Raw genomic sequence first — 19,013 nt, 5'->3', positions numbered from 1 at the left:
CCCAAATTCTTCAACACTGCCACCTACAGTCTCTTGGTAGCTCTACGTGACCATTTTTGGAGCGTTCGCTGACGTAATGGTTTTCAATAGGCCAACAGAAAGTTTAGAGACTGGAGTTTGAATCTGAGGCGGGCATACGGAAGAAGTGAGGAATACGCAATGGTAAACGAAAGACGAATTGTGTTGTATCTGGGTTGATTGCAAATACTTCTACACGATCCTATGATTTCAGTTGGTTAAAAACCAGGTAAATTCTATAAAACCACCGGATAGTCCACACTAGGCTAACATTACCTACAAGCTACTGTAGAGCTAACTTGCTAGCCTACACAGTAACAGCTAACCGGGTGTAACGTTACCAAGTCTGACAATTAAGTTTTACTGGATCATCGCTGTTTTCCTTAACACTGTCAAGTGATTTAAATGCAAGCTTATATTTGCAGGGAGATATGTGCCTGATTTCTGGATGTATTCGCTTGGATCGTTTTACACGTTTCTAAAGACATACGTTACTGTAGAAGCCTGAACATGTCTTTATACTCCATACCAGCCAAAAAGCACACTGCTTTTTATGACAACTTCTTAATGCCAAAGGTACCAGTACGCGACAGTTCAAAGGACCGAAAACAGGCAGAAATAAACGAAGCGGAGATAACGTCAGGATCCCTCAAGTGCAACGACCGATCAATCGATAAATCGAAGGAGATAAACAGGACATATGTCATTTCGGCGCTTTCAAAAAGCGGTGGGCATGACCGTGGCACACCTGGCCGTGGCCGACTCACGCTTCAAAGGAGGAAAACGGGTGCTGAAAACAACGAAAAGACAATGAACGAGAACACTCTCAACAGTACCCCGGCACCCGAGAAACGACTGACCTTGCAACGCAGAACAAGGACTGGCTCTATTGACAAAAGTGCAAAGAATGATAACAGCACTGGCAAAGCCACAGAAAGACAACGTTTGGCCAGCGGCACCGACGCTCAGCAGTCCAAAGTTTTACAAGAATCAAATCCTCGAACACCTGGAACTGCAGGTATATTTCGATCAGTTAGTTTGCAGGACTCCGCTTCTACAAACAAATCAAAAGAATATCCAAATCCAGGGACCACACCAGGCAGAGTAATTGACAGATCAGCCAGATACCTGCAAAAACAGACTACGACTAAAAGCACACTTAATGGGGACGTCGCCAAGTTGGAGGACCAGGGCAAAACGTCAACACCTACCAGGAAGACTGTGTTTGAGAACATCAGTTCCAAGAAGGACGTTTTTGAACGATTGGCGGGGAGGGAAGTCCCTAAAGCAGTCATAGTTAAATCTGCAAATATGGACAGGCCAAAGACACAACCACAGATGACCGTCGAAAAGGTCAAACCAGTTGCTACTCCCCGTTCAAACAGGTTCCTGTCGGGTGTTCAGAAAGTGAACCCTGCTTCAACTTTGTCTCCAGCCCTGGTGAAAAAGACTACACCTTTACTTAGCTCAAAACCCAACGGAAATGCTAGCACTGTGAGGAGCTCTACCCCTTCACCAGCAGTGGTGACTCCTGCACTGACAACCACTTCTACCGAGCCTCTGGTGTTATTCAGCGAGGTTCTGAAGCAGCAGGACATGAAAATGGAGAACAGTGCAGTGACAGTTGCTGTCCGAGTGAGGCCATTCAACATCAGGTATGTGGATTATTTAACTTTTTGGGGATTGTCCCTGTCTTTTGTTTTCAACTAATTTGCCTTTGGAGTTTGTCATAAATAATATTACAATTATATGAATACAATTAATAAAAACATGTCTTAGAATAATGATTGTTTTTGTATTCAGGGAGAAGACTGAGAAAGCCTTGCAAGTGATCTTCATGGATAACCAGGAGACTGTGGTCCAACACCCAGACACCAAACAGAGTTACTCCTTTACCTACGACTTCTCCTTCTGCTCGGTTAATAAAAGCACCCCAGAATATGCCAGCCAGCAGACAGTGTATGAGAAACTGGCAAAGCCTCTCCTTGAGAGAGCCTTTGAAGGATTCAACACCTGTTTGTTTGCCTATGGCCAAACTGGCTCTGGAAAGTCTTACACGTAAGGACAAACATCCTCAGTTTAGTTTTTTTTAATATTTAAAGCAGGTTAAACCTACATATTGTTTAGATATGAAAGCATTTCAACTTGTTCTCTAGTATGATGGGTTTTGGAGAAGAAGCAGGCGTTATCCCAAGATTCTGTGAGGGGCTTTTCTCCAGACTGTCTTCAATTCAGACTCAGGAGGTAGGCCGAGTATCTAGCATCCAGTCACACAGAGGGGGAGGAACACAGCTAGTTTTCAGATGTATAAACACTTTGTTTCATTGATTGCCGCGACAGGTGACCTGTCACCTGGAGATGAGCTACTTTGAGGTGTACAACGAGAAAATCCACGACCTGCTGGTGGCAAAGGATGAACAAAACCACAAGAGATTACCTGTGAGTAGACAAAAAAGGAAATAAATGGTGTTCAGTGTCTCTCATTGAGGTGGCTGGTCTGTAGAATTTATTGTACAGGTCTTTGAAATAACCTTGCTTGTTTATGGTGATAATTATATTGATTCATCTGTTTTAGCTGAGAGTGAGGGAACACCCAGTTCATGGGCCATATGTTGCTGAGCTGTCGACGTGAGCAAACCATTTTTTTCTTCGCTTTGTGGTAAAAGTAGCTTGTGATGTGTGGCTTGTCTTTTGGATTCATTGGATTTGTATTTCCACACAGGAATGTGGTGAGCTCCTACACAGACATTCAGGTAAGCAAAAAGCACTCAGCATGAATTGAATCAATAATTGTTGTTTTGTATTATTGCTGCTTACAGTTAGAGCTCAATCCATTGTGAATCATAAAAAATGTCCCGCTCTGTTCGTAGGGCTGGCTAGAGCTTGGCAACAAGCAGAGAGCCACTGCAGCCACGGGCATGAATGACAAGAGTTCCAGATCCCATTCTGTTTTCACCCTGGTTATGACCCAGACAAAGGTACAATCGTTTGTGTGTCTACATTATTCTGTGTGTATGACCAGCTTTAATCATATCATGTGTGTCTTTCCACTAATTGTGACGTTTTGTTTGTGTGTGTGTGTGTGTGTCAGACTGAGTTTGTGGAGGAAGAGGAGCACGAGCACAGGATCACCAGCAGGATCAACCTCGTGGACCTGGCAGGCAGTGAACGCTGCTCTTCAGCCCAGACCAGCGGAGACCGTCTTAGGGTACGCACTCAACTCTGCCCTCCCTACTGTAGTCGCCTCCAGGGTTCACGTCACCGCCGACTAATATATTGACCTGTGTACTCCTGGATTACTACTATAAGCGGTGTCAAAAAGATTAATCGAAAAGTTATTCCTAGTGTAAAATTAATGTGAAAAGGAGTTTTATCTTTATCTTCTTTATTGTTTTCGTTTCTGATATTGAATTGAAGTTCAAATTCAGCCTGCCTCATCATCCTTGCCCTGTGTGTGCAGGAGGGGGCGAGTATCAACAAGTCTCTGCTGACCCTGGGCAAAGTAATCTCAGCCCTTTCAGAGCAGGCCCAGACCAGGAGGAAGGTCTTCACCCCCTACCGAGAATCAGTCCTCACATGGTGAGACAACAAGAATAATAGACACACACACACAAACAGCCAGACAGTCTTCACATGGTGAGGGAGAAGGCATACACACACACACACACACCCTAAAAGGAAGTCTTCACATGGTTAGAGAGAAGGCACACTCAGGCACACTAACGCACCCTGTCTTCACATGCAGAGAAAAATTGTGCTCATTGACACACACCTACAAGGAATCTGTCCTCGCATGCTGGAATAGAACACTGGAGCATTGCGTGTCTGAAAACGCCTCATAATTATGAGCCAACCATCTTAAGTGATGGAAGGTTACCTGAGAGGTCATGTTCTTTCCGTGTGTGGGCGTCCAGGTTGTTGAAGGAGAGTTTGGGCGGCAACTCGAAGACGGCCATGATCGCCACGCTGAGCCCGGCGGGCAGCAATGTGGAGGAGAGCCTAAGCACCCTACGCTACGCCCGGCAGGCACGCACCATCATCAACCTGGCCAAGGTCAACGAGGACACCAACGCTAAGCTCATCAGAGGTCAGGCTCGGACGCCCGCCAGATTTCATCCAAGCGTGCACTTTTTATATCGGCATGGTATCTGCCGACTACTTTAATATGGCCGATTTCTTGCGACCACGTGGCATTGGAAAAGGCATCATGCTTACCAAATTTTGATAATAGGCGAGTTTTTTTTCTCTCCCAGTCACGTGTCACTTCAACACTGCCTCCTTTTCACCTCTAATTAAATTAAGCCCTAGCTATAACCTTGCCTCTGAGCCCAAGTTAATACACTGTCACGTCATCACACAATGAGAGCTAACTGCGCTGCAAAGGGGGAAAAGGTTGAATTTGGGAGCAAATAAACATGGCTAATATATAGACAAACTTCCAAAGATTATCTTTATGTAGCTATTTATTGGTTTAATGACATATGTAAACATCCGTTTATGGTAATGCAGCATAATGTTGCGTCATTTGCTGCTGTTGCTGAACATGTGGATGTGTGCTAAGCCAGCAAGGTTATGTAAAGTATAGAAGGATACAAAACAGAATCCAGAGAACAGACAAGCAAACTCAAGCCGGTTCCTATACTTGATATAGTTATTTGAACAGACATTCTTGCACTTCACTGTTTTCAGCCCTAGAGGGAGCTCTTGTAACAGGCTTTGCCCTGAAATAACACCAGAGGACAAAAGCATGTAAAGCACTGTCCTTTTATTGGTACACACTAGTCTACTACCTTCAGTCCTCAAGTGTGTGGGATTTTTTTTCTATTATCCCCAGAGTTGAAAGCCGAAGTGGAGAAGCTTCGCGCTGCTCAGATGAGCACCCAGGGTATCGAGCCAGAGGAGATGAGGCTGTTCCAGCAGGAGATTGTGGCTCTCAAGAGCCAGCTCACTCAGCAGGAAAAGGAGATGGTGGAGGCCCACAGGTCAGCAGAGCAGCCGTGCACAACCTCCACACGCACGTGACACAGAGGTCACGGTTGACATAGTTTTTGTACTAAAGTAACTGGGAAGATGGCTCTGTGAAGTTACGACAGTGCAAGTATGGTTGGCAAAAGTGAACTTTTCCATAGCTCGAGTGGCTTTTCTTATGATTGAATTATGAGGTATCGCTTTCCCCTCAGTGGTTTGTAACAATGAGACAGGAACTTTATTGGAAATAAATACCCTTCGGCGGTCATACAGAATATATTTACTTTGACCTAATTTCAGACTGATTTTATAACATGGGACTGCATATCCCACAGTACCGTGCCATATGACTTGTTAATTTGTCCGAGTGGGACATGTAGTGTTGTTTCTAACGTAAATCATGCTTGTGTGGTTGAATGGTTCTTTTTACCTTGTGCTAGAACATGGAGGGAAAAGCTGGAACAGGCAGAGATACGCAAACGCGAGGAGACCAAAGAGTTACAGGTGACAGTGTTTTCCCTACCATTATATTAGGGGGGCCTACCGCCCCCCTTGGAAGGTCAAGTTAATTTTGTAAAAAAAATAAATAAAATCTTTTATTGTATTTTTATTTTTTATATAGCGCCAGATCACAAAAATAAGTCATTTAAGGTTACCTTTCCTATAAAACAGGTCTATAGCTTGCTCTTTTATTAAACAAACTAAATTATGCCTTATGTTATTTATCTTATTTACACGTCGGCATGTCATTTCTGTCTCTACATGGTCGCCCCCCCAAAGCTTTAAACCTAGGAGAAACACTGAGTGATATTAACTGGACACAAACCTCAACCAGTCCCAACCACAGCCCTAATCCATCACAAACTTCTGACCTACTATACACATGTCATGTACTGACATGAGATAGAATAGAACACCTATCCTTACCTTCCTACCCCCCCCCCACACACACACACACACCACCACCTCCTTTATCTTTTTTTGTCTCTCCAGAAAGCGGGCATCACGTTTAAAGTGGACAACCGCCTCCCTAACCTGGTGAACCTGAATGAGGACCCGCAGCTGTCGGAGATGCTGCTGTACATGATAAAGGAGGGACAAACCAAGGTCGGCCAGCACAAGGCCCAGTCGGCTCATGACATCCATCTGACCGGGGCTCTGATAGCGGACTACCACTGGTGAGGGACAACCGCTGTGGCGGCTGGTAGAAAAGACCTTTCGAAGCGGATGGGGCTATTAGAATAGAGTTAATTATGCGTAGCAGTTGTGCATCTTAAATGATCTTGCTGTATTATCGTACTGTATTATATTAATTATCTTTTCCACGATAAACATGTCATAGCAGAGCTGTTTTACTATTGTGTCAGTTAGAGGTAAAAGTTTATTTCTTTCTTTTTCCCAAAACGTTTTTTATGTGTGTTCATGTTTTGTTCCCCGTCCACGCAGCGTTATCTCAAACGTCAGTGGAACGGTCAGCGTCACACCCATGGAAAACGCCAAGACCTTTGTCAATGGGACCCTGATATCTGAGTCGACAGTCCTGCACCATGTAAGAATAGGAATACCTGTTGGTCAGAAATAAGACATTTTAGTTATCCAACATGGCAGCCAGAAATGTCTCCTCACCCGTGTTCTGTGTCTCTCTGTTGTTGCCAGGGTGACAGGGTGATCCTGGGTGGACACCACTACTTCCGTTTCAACCATCCGGCAGAGGTACAGTCTGGGAAACGCGTGTCTTGCTGGACGGGCTCTGGGGACGGTCAGAAGGACTTTGAGTTTGCCAAAAATGAACTGCTGTCGGCTCAAAGAGCACAGTGAGTCAACAACAATGTTTCAAAAAGAATCTTGTAAAATGTTACAGTTAGTCTATCAATCTCACTATATTGTGCGCTATAGAGAAAAATGTATTTTCTTAATTTTGTGATTATTTGCTAATGTGGTGGTTAAAAAAACACAAACAACTCCTGGCTCTGTTAATGCAACTGGGTGGCCATGCTTTTGCGCAGACTGGAGGTGGAGATAGAGGAGGCTCGTCTGAAAGCCAAGGAGGAGATGATGCAGGGTATCCAGATGGCCAAGGAGCTGGCTCAGAAGGAGCTGTTAGACCAGAAGACCTTGTACGAGAACAAGATCAACGCTCTTGAGAATGAACTGGTACGTTTTTTTTCCTTTACTCAACAGTCGTATCACACAAACTTGTTATATCGCACACAAAAAACACCATGCCACACAGTTGTCCTTCCGTGCACCTCTCTAGAAAACGATTTAATGTAACGCACAAAACGTTGGATGTGATTGGGATGTGTCGTCTAACAACCTGTTTAGCTTCCATCCTTCGTGGAAGGCAGGGTCAGTGGGCCCCAGTAACGGTGTATGTTTCCAGGAGGAGGAGGGTGAGAGGAAGAGGCGCCAGGAACAGGACCAGCAGAGGGTGGTGTCCCAGATGGTGGAGCTGCAGTCAGCCAAGACTCAGCTAGAACAGGAGGTGGACGCACACAAGAGGCGTCTCCGCCTGCACACCGAGGCCCAGGCTGCCAGACAGGTCATGCCCGAGATATCTTCCACTTTGGAAAGCTGTATTTCCATTTATCCATCTGCAACAAGCTTAACTTTCGGTTGATCTAAGTGTTATAAGATGAGCACGGCTTAGAATGTAGGTCGTAGGGGAAACCAACAATTTGTAAAAACTTGGGCGCTGTTCTCCTTCTTTTAAACACGTTCACGTAATTGATCCCTATAATCAACCCAGTTCTGCCTGCTATTGATCTGAAAAGACCTTGATGTGTTTGTGAAATAAACAAACAAATCTGTCCAAGCTTGTAAGTGCTCATTCAAGTAGGGGATTCATACACAGTTGTCAAAATAATTTTTTCCGTCAATCAATAATTGTCTGATTTTGGAATGTTGTGCCCATTATACTCCTCCAGGCCATGGAGGACCACAGCGTTCGACAGGCCAAGATTGTGGACGCCCTGGAGGCAGAGAAGAAGAAGATCAGCCGAGACCTGGAGGAAATGCAGAGGAAGCTAGCGCTGAGGGGAAACAAGGCCCCGAGAAGCGGTAAAGACCATCCTGCTGGCAGTGACCACATCGGGCACTGTGACCTGCGTCCCCCTAGGACGTAGTCCGGGTCCACTAAGCTCTCGTATTGTTTTGTTGTAGCCGCACCTCAGTGGGACGCCATGAAGCTGTCTCTGATGATCGAGGAGGCCAACAAGATCAGTGGCAAACTCAAGAAGAACACCGTCTTCAGCAGGTCAGCGTCAACTGAAATAAACTGTTCTACTTAGTCAAAGCATCGTTTTTCCAACAGGCTTTTTTTACAGATGTTTTTCATTTTAAGTAGTATTCCCTTTTTTTTACCTGGATTGTCTTCATTTCTGTTTTTATAGAAATGAGAGTTCTGAAAAGGAGAACGGAGGAGGCCAGAGGGAGGAGGTTCAGGTCCAGAACACCAAGCTGGGAATATCTACCTTCTGGAGCCTGGAGAAGTTCCAGAGCAACCTGGCTGCTATGAGGGACATTGATGGGGTTGGTCACAACTCTATTGGGGGGGGAAGAGTGACCAGTTCAAAGTTCTAGAATGATCTGCTGCAGCTGCAAACAATACATTCCCGCTAAATCGTTACATAATGACAACTTGAAACTTGGACTCATTTATGGGCTTGGTAGACTAACATGAACATGTTATTATTGCACGTTTCCCCTCACCTACTTTCAACAAGTAAAATACGACTCCCAGGCTCTCTCCCCTACTTCACAGAACCAACACGACTTGTTTATACTTGAAGGGTGTTCGGTGTCCATTGTTGTCGTTTCTCATCAAGCTGAATAAATGAAACTAAGCAGTTGTTTATCTTCCTCAGGGGGACTTTGCCTCTAAAGATGACGATGTGTTTTACGACCCCAACGATGAATGGGAACAAGATATATCGGCCTCCTCGGCCAACGCTTCCACTTTCTCACGCCGCAGGTAACAGCTACTCTCCCCGTCTCCATCCATAATCTATTTTGGGGGGAAAGCTTGTCTGGATTATATGATTAATATGGGAGGGGAAACGCTCCCTTTTTATGGAAGACCATAGAAAGTTTATTGAATGTTAAGAAATGTATTTCTTTATTTGATGTTCATAAGGCGCTTCTTGCTATTTCCACTCTTAAAACCTGGCACGTCTGAACTTTTGTATTCCTCAACGTAAAGTTACCTACCTACCCATAAAATATTTTCCAAAGTTTTTCTTCAATTTCTCTTTCTGTTTAATAATATTTCTACATTATATGGTGGGGTGCTTAGAAGGGCCAGCCAGGGTTTCAGTCTAACATTCTCCCCCACCGCCACACAACCCTGGATGACATTTCCCCTCATGTCGTCGTTAATCTGGTCGACCGTACAGGACGACCCTGACGGTGCCTGGTTTGGATGGACAGGTGGCCAAATGAAACAAGGCAGAACCGCCTGTGGTTTCTCCTTGGCTCTTTTGCTTTTTCAATCTCCGGCCTAAACTACAGCGACAGCAACTTAGTTCACTGTTTGTTCGTGTTCTCACTCTCTCTTGCTCTCTCTATCTAGTCCTGCATTGCTTGCTCTCTGAACTCTTAATTTCTTATCAATAGAACATTGTCCTCGGAAATGTTATTGTGAATAGTAGTCATATTGGCTGATGCCTCTCAGATATTGACCCATCCTAACCTGTCTACCAGTTTCTCATTGGTGGATACAACTAAAGTAGATGAGTAACAGAAACCTTGATTGGCCACTTTAAAGTCCTCCTCAGTCCTGCGTTTTTCCCTCCTATAGGAGCAGAAGCATGCTGAAAAGCAGGAGGATCTCAGGGCGTCTGTACGAGATCCGAGTTCACCCCATCCAGAGCCTGCACCAAAGCTCCTCCCAGTCCTCTGGTAACCCCAACAAGATCCCCATCCATACAGATCCTGTAGAAGGATCACCTGGTTTAGAGAGAAACCACCTCTTCGATTAAACAGTATTGAGAACGAAGTGGATGTAATAAGACTTGGGATCACATGATCCCACAACTGCTCTGTGATTGGCCTGTTTACCTAACAACTCTCTCTCCCAGGCTTGATGGGTGTGTCCAAACCCCCTTCCACCAACTCCAGCTCCCCAGACTCCTCCCTGCCCGGGATCTGCAAAGATCTGATTGGCCAGACTGTTGCCCGGCTGCGCGGGTGCGACAGTTGCGAGGAGAGCGTGGCGGACAGGTTGACCTATGACCTGTTCATTGTGCACTCAGCCGTGAGGGCCATCGGCAGTCTGTACAACCTTCTGGATGACGACAGCCAGGAGAACAGTAAGCACTCATTGAGGAACGTTCTGTCGTGTAGATTTTCACGTAGCTGCAAGTGTACGTCGATTACTGATGGCGTTGAGGAACATTCAGTCGTGTACATAGTAGCCACATAGCTCTAAGTGTATGTCAATAACTGCCATTGTTGAGGAACATTCAGTCATTTGTCATGTAGATAGTAGCCACGTAGTCTGTGGTTTAAAAACACCGTCATTCTCACAAACGAGTCCTCTTCCTTCGTTCGTCGGCAGTGTTTGTGTGTAACCTTGAGGCCCAGACCCAGCTGGTGAAGGCCACCTCGGCCGTGGAGAGAACCGTCTTCGTCACAATGCAGTGGCTGGCTGGCTTCAGGCCCACCTCTGGTCCTCTCTACACCGCCTCCGAAGAACTCAAGAGCCAGGTCAAGAGAATGGGAGGATTCTTCCAGCTTCTCATCCAGGTAAGGTTATTCAGCACCTAATCCGAGTTTATTCTTCTTTTTCTCAAATGCAGCCATGTGATGGATGATTTTGTTATTGTCAAGCTGAAAAGGTTCCAAAAGACTGCAATGGCTGAAGAGGGAAAATATTTTCTGATTTAGTCCGTTCTGAAATGGAAAGGTCTTTTTGGAAATTCTCGCCGTTGATTGACAAGTTTTAGCTTTGAGCTGTTTGAGCCGTGTGTATGGAAATGGTCAAGCCCAGGGAATTCGCAGCCTTGAGCCCCTAACGGAAAAATGAATATATGTAAAACTCAAATTAAAATCTCTCACAAACCTCAGCCCTAAATATCTCACACTTTTTCAACTCTTTTGCTGGCCCCCCACTCCCAAATAATTGTGTGTATTTATATTTTCTCTTTTTATCCAACCAGTTGGTTATAATATAAATACATAATTTATTTGTTTAGCATTTTTCACTGACTTTTTGGACCAGGGCTGTGATTCAGAGATCTCTTCCATGGTGACGGAGGCGGAACGGAAGAGCGCCCAGTGTCTAGACGCGGCGCTGCAGGGGATTAGCCACCTGGCGGCCCTGACCGGCACCCAGATGCACGTCACCGAGCTGGCTACCGACGACACCACCGGCAAGGTCAGTCTGCCATCACCACCATGCTAAACCCTCCACCTTCCTGACCACACAGGGATGAAAAGGGCCAGCTCTTCTGAAGCCTGTTTCTGTAAAGGTAGAGAATGTTCTAGGTTAGGAGTGTTATCTAACAGGGAGAGAGAGGGGCTGATGGGTAAAGTCTGGGATGAAATAGGAAAACATACTTGACATATCTTGTGCACACACAGAGTAGACAAGGCAAAATTTGACTAATTAGTGTAACTCTTGTGATGCAGATTGTATCCAACAGTCAGTTCAGCCTGAGCTGGTCTCTCTCTTCACAGTTGTCCGTGAACCTGTCTCTGCTGGAGGGAACCAATCAGGGTGTGCGCTCACTCCTGGTGGATGGGCTGAACGTCACCAAGGAGATGCTGAGGGAGGCTCAGCTGGCGTATCCCAGGACCCCGGTAAGCCATGGGCCTCCACTAAAGTCAGTCTAGATATAACACTTGTGCATGTGCTCTTTCCGGAATTTAATTCAGTTTGGGCAATTTTATTGGGGGCTGCAACGCAAGATAGAAATGCCCTAGCGTTATATTATTTAAAATGCTGATGTCAGCAGTGATATTATTGATATGTGTATATAAATATGATAATTTTTTTACTAACATTAGTATTCCGTACATTGAAAATACTTTCTCCTTCGTCAAGGTTTTACAGAGCCTTAAATCCAAGACGCAGGACTTGGCATGCGCCCTCCAGAGATACATCCACTGCAACATGACGGTGAGCAACAATTACCAACCAACCTCCCTTGGGGCGGATCAACTCGGATTGATCGTTGGCTTAAACGCTGCCAGATTGATGCCTCCCACCCCCTCCTCCCACGACAGCCTGTTAAAGGTGCGGCGCGGCTTTTACGACTCTTGTAAAAGCGCCTTATCGGGCCGGTCTCACACTGGGGCCCCCCTCGTTCAGCTAATGAATGTGTTGAATGAAGTGGCATCCGTCAACGTTAACACCGCCTGTTTGCCGTTATCGGCGGCACACAAACTAGCGCTTCTGTTGGCGTCGATCAGCGTCCTGCGGAGGGACAGGGACAAGAAGGGGGGAGGGGGGGTTATCCCCCACTCCTTCATTGTTGTCAAACAAAAGGAGGCCGGGACAAAAAGCAACATGTCAATCCCAGCGGACTTTTATGAGATGGAAAGCTATTGTTTTACTAATGTATATTTTTACATAACACTGAGCTATGATTCAAACGCCTTCAAGTCTTAATGTATTTCACAATTTATGTGCTAGCTAGAGTGTTGTATGGATGGGGGGGGAGTCAATTCTTCACTGCAGGCAGAGGAAATACTCAAATTTGCATATGTCATTGGCAAGGGTTTATCCCTTCCCTGGAAAAGTGCCATTTTTCCAATGACATCGATTTGTGTGATTGTCTGTGTGGGCTCACAGGAGAGCGAGGGCAGCCCAGAGAAGGGTGGCCAGGAGCCTGATATCTCACACCTACACCGGCTGAGGAACACTGCAGCCAAACTCTTCCAGCTGAATCAGGCCATCAGAGAGCTCCACTCCTCCCTCTCCGTCGCTCTCAGAGGTGCTTAAACTCTATAATTGTCTGATAAATAACCCCTAGATAGGCACATGTCCAGCAGGAATTCAAATTTATAATTTTAAGAATGTCTTCTTTTAAAATAAGCTGGGGAGGGTGTTTTTGAGACCCAGACAAATTAAGATAATATTGTTTCCACACACACACACACACACACAGGTAAAATCAGCGACTCCTGCCTCAGCTCCTGCAGAGCGGCCATCTTCTCGTCTTCCAGGAGCATCAACGAGTTCATCAACGGCCAACCCAAGGGGCTTGGGGTGTCCCCTGGCCTGCAGATGCCCTGCGTTCAGACTGTCATGGCGGCACGGGACGAGCTCCATTTGGCGCTGCAGTCCATGTGCGCCGTGACCAGTCAGCAAGAGTCCACAGAGAGGAGTGGGTCGGCGGGCTCCGAGAAGAGCATTGAGGAGGGCGGCTGGGCGAGAGAGGGGGCCTCCAACAGTTTCAGAAGTAGGACAGTCCCCAAGGTTGTGTACTCTCTGTCCTCAGGGGTCTCGTCATCCAACGAAGATCCTCGTTGGGTCTGAAACGCAGTTATTGAGGCGAGGCTGTAGATTTGAGTTGTTCAGTCTTTACTCGTGTCCCTGCATTCATTTGCCTTCAATTTGTTTCAAGAAGGAGGCACAAGAAAAAGGCCCATGAACAAGTATAGACTTTTGAGCTTCCTTTTATGTATGTAGCTAGCCTATTAGCGTAGCATCAGCAGTGAGATACATTATATCAGCTTTACAGGTCCACCCCCAGTTGCACTACTAATAGTTAGGTTCCCAGATGTACACTTTTTGTGACTCAGAATTTAAAGAACATTCTGTCACTGATTCAATTTGTATTTGGTATTTAAATTGTTCAGTGTTTTGTAACGTTTGGATTTTTGTTTTGCTATCTTTATTGGCAGTAAAAGGGGATAACCTGTTATTCTTATTTTTATATGTAAGTTAAGAAGCAATAATTGACTACTCTGTATTCTGTAATCACACTGTATGCACTCAGAAGATGTTTATAACTCATGTTTGCACTTAATATTGCACAATGGGTGTCTTATGACTTGATATGATAACTCATATCAAGTATTTTGTATCTTTTTAAGTGCATATCTATCATGTAAAAACTCAAGCACACACAATAAAAAAAAAAGATTGGCTCACAATCTTGTCCTTTTAATGTAAATAAATATTCATTGATTTTTCTCCTTCCCGTTGTTGATAGCAGAAATTGTCCCCAAACCCTTTTTTGGGGACATATAATTTATATAGGATATATCTTTCTTGGTACCAGCTATCAAATACGCCTTTTTTATACTTGTTAAATCACTATAATAAGTCATAAATCATATTAGACTATTACAAATACAAATAGTTAATCTCACTTCCAAAACTCACTCTAACCACCACACATGCATGCCTCAAAATAAGATTGTTAGAACACAGGCAACAATTCCCATTCAAAAAGCATACATTGTCACTCATAACACACTGACTTAAAAAACACTAACAACAGCATTACAAAAATGATGAACTTTTATCTCCCTTTTCGCTTTGACTACAAAAGTCTATACAAGAATGAATCAGAAATGCAGCAATTTGCTTCAGCATCCTTTATGTTTTGTATATCTGTGTGTGTGGGGTCTTGTTCACGAGTGAGGGAAGGATGGAGCGTGAGATCGACATGCGGATCGGTGCGGCATCCGCAGTGATCTCTATTTACCAGTCGATCTACGTTCCTACCCTCACCTATGGTCACGAACTGTGGGTAGTGACCGAAAGAACGAGATCGCGAATACAAGCGGCCGAAATTAGTTTTCTACGCAGGGTGTACGGGCTCTCCCTTAGAGATAGGGTGAGAAGCTCGGTCATCCGGGAGGGGCTCAGAGTAGAACCGCTGCTCCTCCGCGTCGAGAGGGGCCAGTTAAGGTGGCTCGGGCATCTGATAAGGATGCCTCCTGGACGCCTCCCTGGTGAGGTGTTCTGGGCACGTCCCACTGGGAAGAGGCCCCGGGGAAGACCCAGGACACGCTGGAGGGACTATGTCTCTCGGCTGGCCTGGGAACGCCTCGGGGTCCCCCAGGAAGAGCTGGTGGAAGTGGCCGGGGAGAGGGAAGTCTGGGCATCCCTGCTTAGGTTGCTGCCCCCGCGACCCGACCCCCGGATAAGCGGAAGATGATGGATGGATATCTGTGTGTATAGAAATGTACGTACTATAAAAAATGCTCAATTGAAACACAAAACCAAATGATCAATGATAATGCAATTGCATTAGTAACTACAAAAAACAACATACATAGTCATGTTTAGTCTGAAGTCTCACGCATTCACCTTGAGACTCACGCATTCCAGTCATTTCTCACGCTCTCACGCAACAACTTGTATTTCTCATGCATTTCAACTGTTTAACGGTGTGTGTCCACTACAGCTGAGCGGGCGGCGCGGGGCGTCGGCTTCCAATGATTTTTTTATTAAGCCGGGCGTTAACGCTTGTAGTGCATTGTGGGAAGGAAGGCAAGCTGAGCGTTGCGAGTTGAAATATGATCAACTTTATGTAAATAAGGAGCGTTAAACGCTAGTGTTGGCCAATCGGATTGGTTTCTTGTTTCTTGTAATGTAGCGACCGTTGGTCATAGTTTCACAGTTTCAAGATGGAGGTGAAACTAATCGTGTGTGGCTGCACACCCAGTCCTGTTCAGAACAAAGTTACATAATGTGACAAGACTGAATTTAAAGATTACATTAAAATAATATTGCATGGTGCAGGGTTGCTGATGTTGTCAGTATCCCTGGTGTGGTTTTTTAACTTTTAAATTCAATCTAGTCACATTACATGACTTTGTTCTGTGCCACTGCAAACTAGCTAGCCCATCCGACACATGACTTTTATTTCCTAATGCCACATTTATTTATTTATTTGGACTTTTATTTCCTAATACCACATATATTTCCTAACAACACATTTATTTCTGTGCTGTATTTATGTCCAATCTTACATAAAAGCAAGAGGGGCGTGGTTATCTTCAGACCAAAGCAGCTGCACAAGATCGAAGGCAGATAGGGACACCTGGATTCAAGAGATGATGGAAGACATAAGTGGTGTTAGAGATGGCATGCTGAGACTAGATCAAATTGATCAGCATGGCTTGTCAGGGGACATCATTTTGGCACACATTGAAGATTTTGTAGAGGTACTTGGGTGGATAAGTGCTCTACAGAACGTAGACATTGATCACAAAGTCTTTAGTTTGAGACTTAAGGCCGCAATATGCTTCTGCGTCTCCGTTTACGGATGGGCGGGCGCACGGATACGGACGGAGAGCTCCTAGAGGGCGTTCCTCGGAGAAGAGGGCGTTCCCATGTGTCCGTTTTTCGAAAAACGCAGAAGCATATATAAGCCTTTATCGAGCACCGTGTTCGTGTGCAAGATACAGGTAGTATGGGGGGTGATTAGTGCCAGGTAATGTTAACAAAGCTAGCAACCGTCGTTACACCTTACAACGCAGAGAATCACTGCCCCCTGGGGCAGTGATTCTCTGTGGGGGGGGTCTGAGACAAGTTTAGTCAAAAGATAAATAAGAAAAAAAGACAGTACCATTCCCCAAACTATTTCAATTGTAATAGAAATAAAAATATATAAATTGAGAAGCATTATCCTTGTGCCGTTGCATAGCGCAGACATGCCGCTCTAAAGCCCCTTTCCCCCTACTACTCACGTCTATATCAATGCGACAGAGCTTACAGAACAGAAGGCATGATATTGATCTCTGCTGCTTTTAGTGGCAAAGTCGAGTTCTGAACTCCATGTAGGTTTGAAGGAGGTCTTTCTTTTTGGCATCTGAAAGCCTACTGAACAATTGGCACTGAAGCCCACGCGAGTGGTAAATTGCGACGGTGGGCATGAAGTGTCAAAAAGGAGGACAAAAGGGCAAAAAGGAGGACACGCAACAGCGGTCCGGACAAAGCGCTGGAAAACCGTACTGATCCGTATCAAATCCGGACGTCTGGTCACCCTACTGCCACCGCTATGTAGATATGCCTGCAAAGCAAACAATCACTTCCATCGCTACGTCGCCATGTCTTAAACAGCTCATAATCCAGTTTCACTCATTTACACCAAATGCGGCATACAATTGAGAAGGATCGAGCTGGCCCCGAACCAGCCAAACTTTTTTTTTTATTAGGTGCGTTCGACATCGACTGCGACGACCGGCGAGAGTTTCCACTTGCAGTCGGGGAGGAGTTAAAAACAGCTCCGTAAAGTCGGACATTCCGGCTTCTCGTGGTTTGCTGCGTTGACGTCAATCATGGCCGATCGAGCGCTGTTTGCTTACTTTATCATTGACCAACTGCATGGTCGCAAATTTAATTGTTTTCTCATTAGAACTTGCACAAACCAGTGCACTGAAATTTGTCATTTTATGTATTGGGCTATGTTAAACTCTTTCTCCAATCTGCAGATTGATAATACAACCAGTACTCAATTAAACTTCCTAGTGAAGAGGCGGACTAAAACCCCTTATTCAACAATAGTAGGCTATTGCAGTCTGCCAAATATTTCATTCAAACAGTAGCTACTGTCTGTTTGGTCCAGATTTGAGCATTGGCAAAAATCAGAATAAATACCAAACACGTGTAAAAGTTGTTCGTGTGAGTCTGACCAATCATGAAATAGCTGTGTCGTCATTAGAACCCGTGCAGCTTGGATACACAGCCGGCAGTTTACATTTAGTCATTTAGCAGACGCTCTTATCCAGAGCGACTTAAGTACAGGGACATTCCCCTGATGCAAGTAGGGTGAAGTGCCTTGCCCAAGGACACGTCATTCGCACGGCGGGGAATCGAACCGGCAACCTTCTGATTACTAGTTTGTTTCCCTAACCGCTCAGCCACCTGACTCCACATTCTCGAATCGATCTCACAGTACTTTGATCGATACGTCACAGTGACCTAGCCTGGGCGCCGTCTCAAGTCGGACAAAAAGTCTAACCAGAATTCACTGCTTCAAGTCAGCCAGCTACAGCCGGCTGCGGTGCTGCATGAAGTCGAACACACCTTCAGAGCCCTAACTTCCACCCAGCGCAATTGACTTTGTACACCGACGCATGTATCATTCATATTTTGCACCCGGCGCACAGCGGACTTTTCCCTCCACAGACGCACGTCGGTAAATTTGGGAATTAACTTGCGCTCCCAGGGGCGGTTTGGGCCCTATTTTAATGATCTGAAACGCAAGTATAAAAACGCAAAGCGCAAGTAACTTTGTGGGCGGGACTCCGGCACTGTTGCTATTATACCAGGCGCAAATGACTTTGCGCCTGTCGCAAATCTACATTTACATTTAGTCATTTAGCAGATGCTCTTATCCAGAGCAACTTACAGTAAGTACAGCGACATTCCCCCGAGGCAAGTAGGGTGAAGTGCCTTGCCCAAGGACACAACATCATTTTACACGGCCAGGAATCGAACCAGCAACCTTCTGATTACTAGCCCGATTCCCTAACCACTCAGCCACCTGACTCCCCAAATCTAAAATGGGTTGGTCTTAAGTAGCTACATTACTAATGGGTGTGGTTTGGACGTAACGTGCAATAAACCAATCGGAGCGTCATCTCACATCCCTTTAAGAGCAGCGCTTGTTCCATGGCGGATTGCTATTGTGTGCGTTCGACATGGACTGACTTCATGCAGCGCTGCAGCCGGCTGCAGGCGGCTGACTTGAAACAGTGAATTCTGGTTAGACTTTTTGTCCGACTTGAGACGGCGCCGAGGCTAGGTCACTGTGACGTAGCCATCAAAGTACCGTGAGATCGATTCGAGAACTGCCGGCTGTGTAGCCGAGCGCATTTTATCAAGAGCAACTGCACAGGTTCTAATGACGACACAGCTATTTCATGATTGTCATGAAGTCTAGCTGAGACGTGATTATTGCTGGTTGAAAACTTAACCCAATACCCCTTCAGGATTGGCTTGAAATATAGTCAGCCTTGACAATTTTTGATGGCCTCCACGGAGGCTGACGTCAGTGTGAAAGACAATGGTTACATGTTTTGGCAATGAGCCCAGATGCTTCAGCCGCTGTGCTGCCCGG

The 19,013-nt window shown here is 45.5% G+C and overlaps 1 protein-coding gene and 1 pseudogene across 1 annotated transcript; both read left to right on the top strand.

The window, feature by feature from the left end:
- The first annotated feature begins 95 nt into the window (after positions 1–95).
- kif14 (kinesin family member 14) lies at positions 96–14,077 on the top strand. The gene is made up of 30 exons (XM_062450698.1): positions 96–162; positions 444–1,673; positions 1,822–2,076; positions 2,175–2,262; positions 2,359–2,457; positions 2,594–2,646; positions 2,741–2,771; positions 2,889–2,996; positions 3,110–3,226; positions 3,479–3,597; positions 3,933–4,105; positions 4,853–5,000; positions 5,427–5,490; positions 5,980–6,164; positions 6,433–6,535; positions 6,643–6,800; positions 6,993–7,140; positions 7,370–7,528; positions 7,914–8,046; positions 8,149–8,242; positions 8,379–8,517; positions 8,853–8,959; positions 9,785–9,885; positions 10,065–10,295; positions 10,544–10,731; positions 11,207–11,362; positions 11,617–11,787; positions 12,032–12,106; positions 12,782–12,923; positions 13,098–14,077. The coding sequence occupies exons 2-30, from the start codon at positions 529–531 to the stop codon at positions 13,466–13,468; spliced, it is 5,061 nt and encodes a 1,686-aa protein (XP_062306682.1). The 5' UTR covers positions 96–162; positions 444–528; the 3' UTR covers positions 13,469–14,077.
- A 4,730-nt stretch (positions 14,078–18,807) lies between these two features.
- LOC134011424 (U4 spliceosomal RNA) lies at positions 18,808–18,938 on the top strand (annotated as a pseudogene).
- The last annotated feature ends 75 nt before the right edge of the window (positions 18,939–19,013 follow it).

Source organism: Osmerus eperlanus, chromosome 24, assembly GCF_963692335.1.
Source record: "Osmerus eperlanus chromosome 24, fOsmEpe2.1, whole genome shotgun sequence".
NCBI lineage: Eukaryota > Metazoa > Chordata > Actinopteri > Osmeriformes > Osmeridae > Osmerus > Osmerus eperlanus.
The sequence above is the reverse complement of the archived record's forward strand: the minus strand, read 5'-3'. Positions and strand labels throughout refer to the sequence as shown.

Coding starts and splice junctions, on each gene's coding strand:
- kif14 (XM_062450698.1), top strand. CDS start 529: ATGTCTTTATACTCCATACCAGCCAAAAAGCACACTGCTTTTTATGAC. Junction 5,491..5,979: donor AGGAGACCAAAGAGTTACAG/GTGACAGTGTTT, acceptor TTGTCTCTCCAG/AAAGCGGGCATCACGTTTAA. Junction 7,141..7,369: donor ACGCTCTTGAGAATGAACTG/GTACGTTTTTTT, acceptor GTATGTTTCCAG/GAGGAGGAGGGTGAGAGGAA.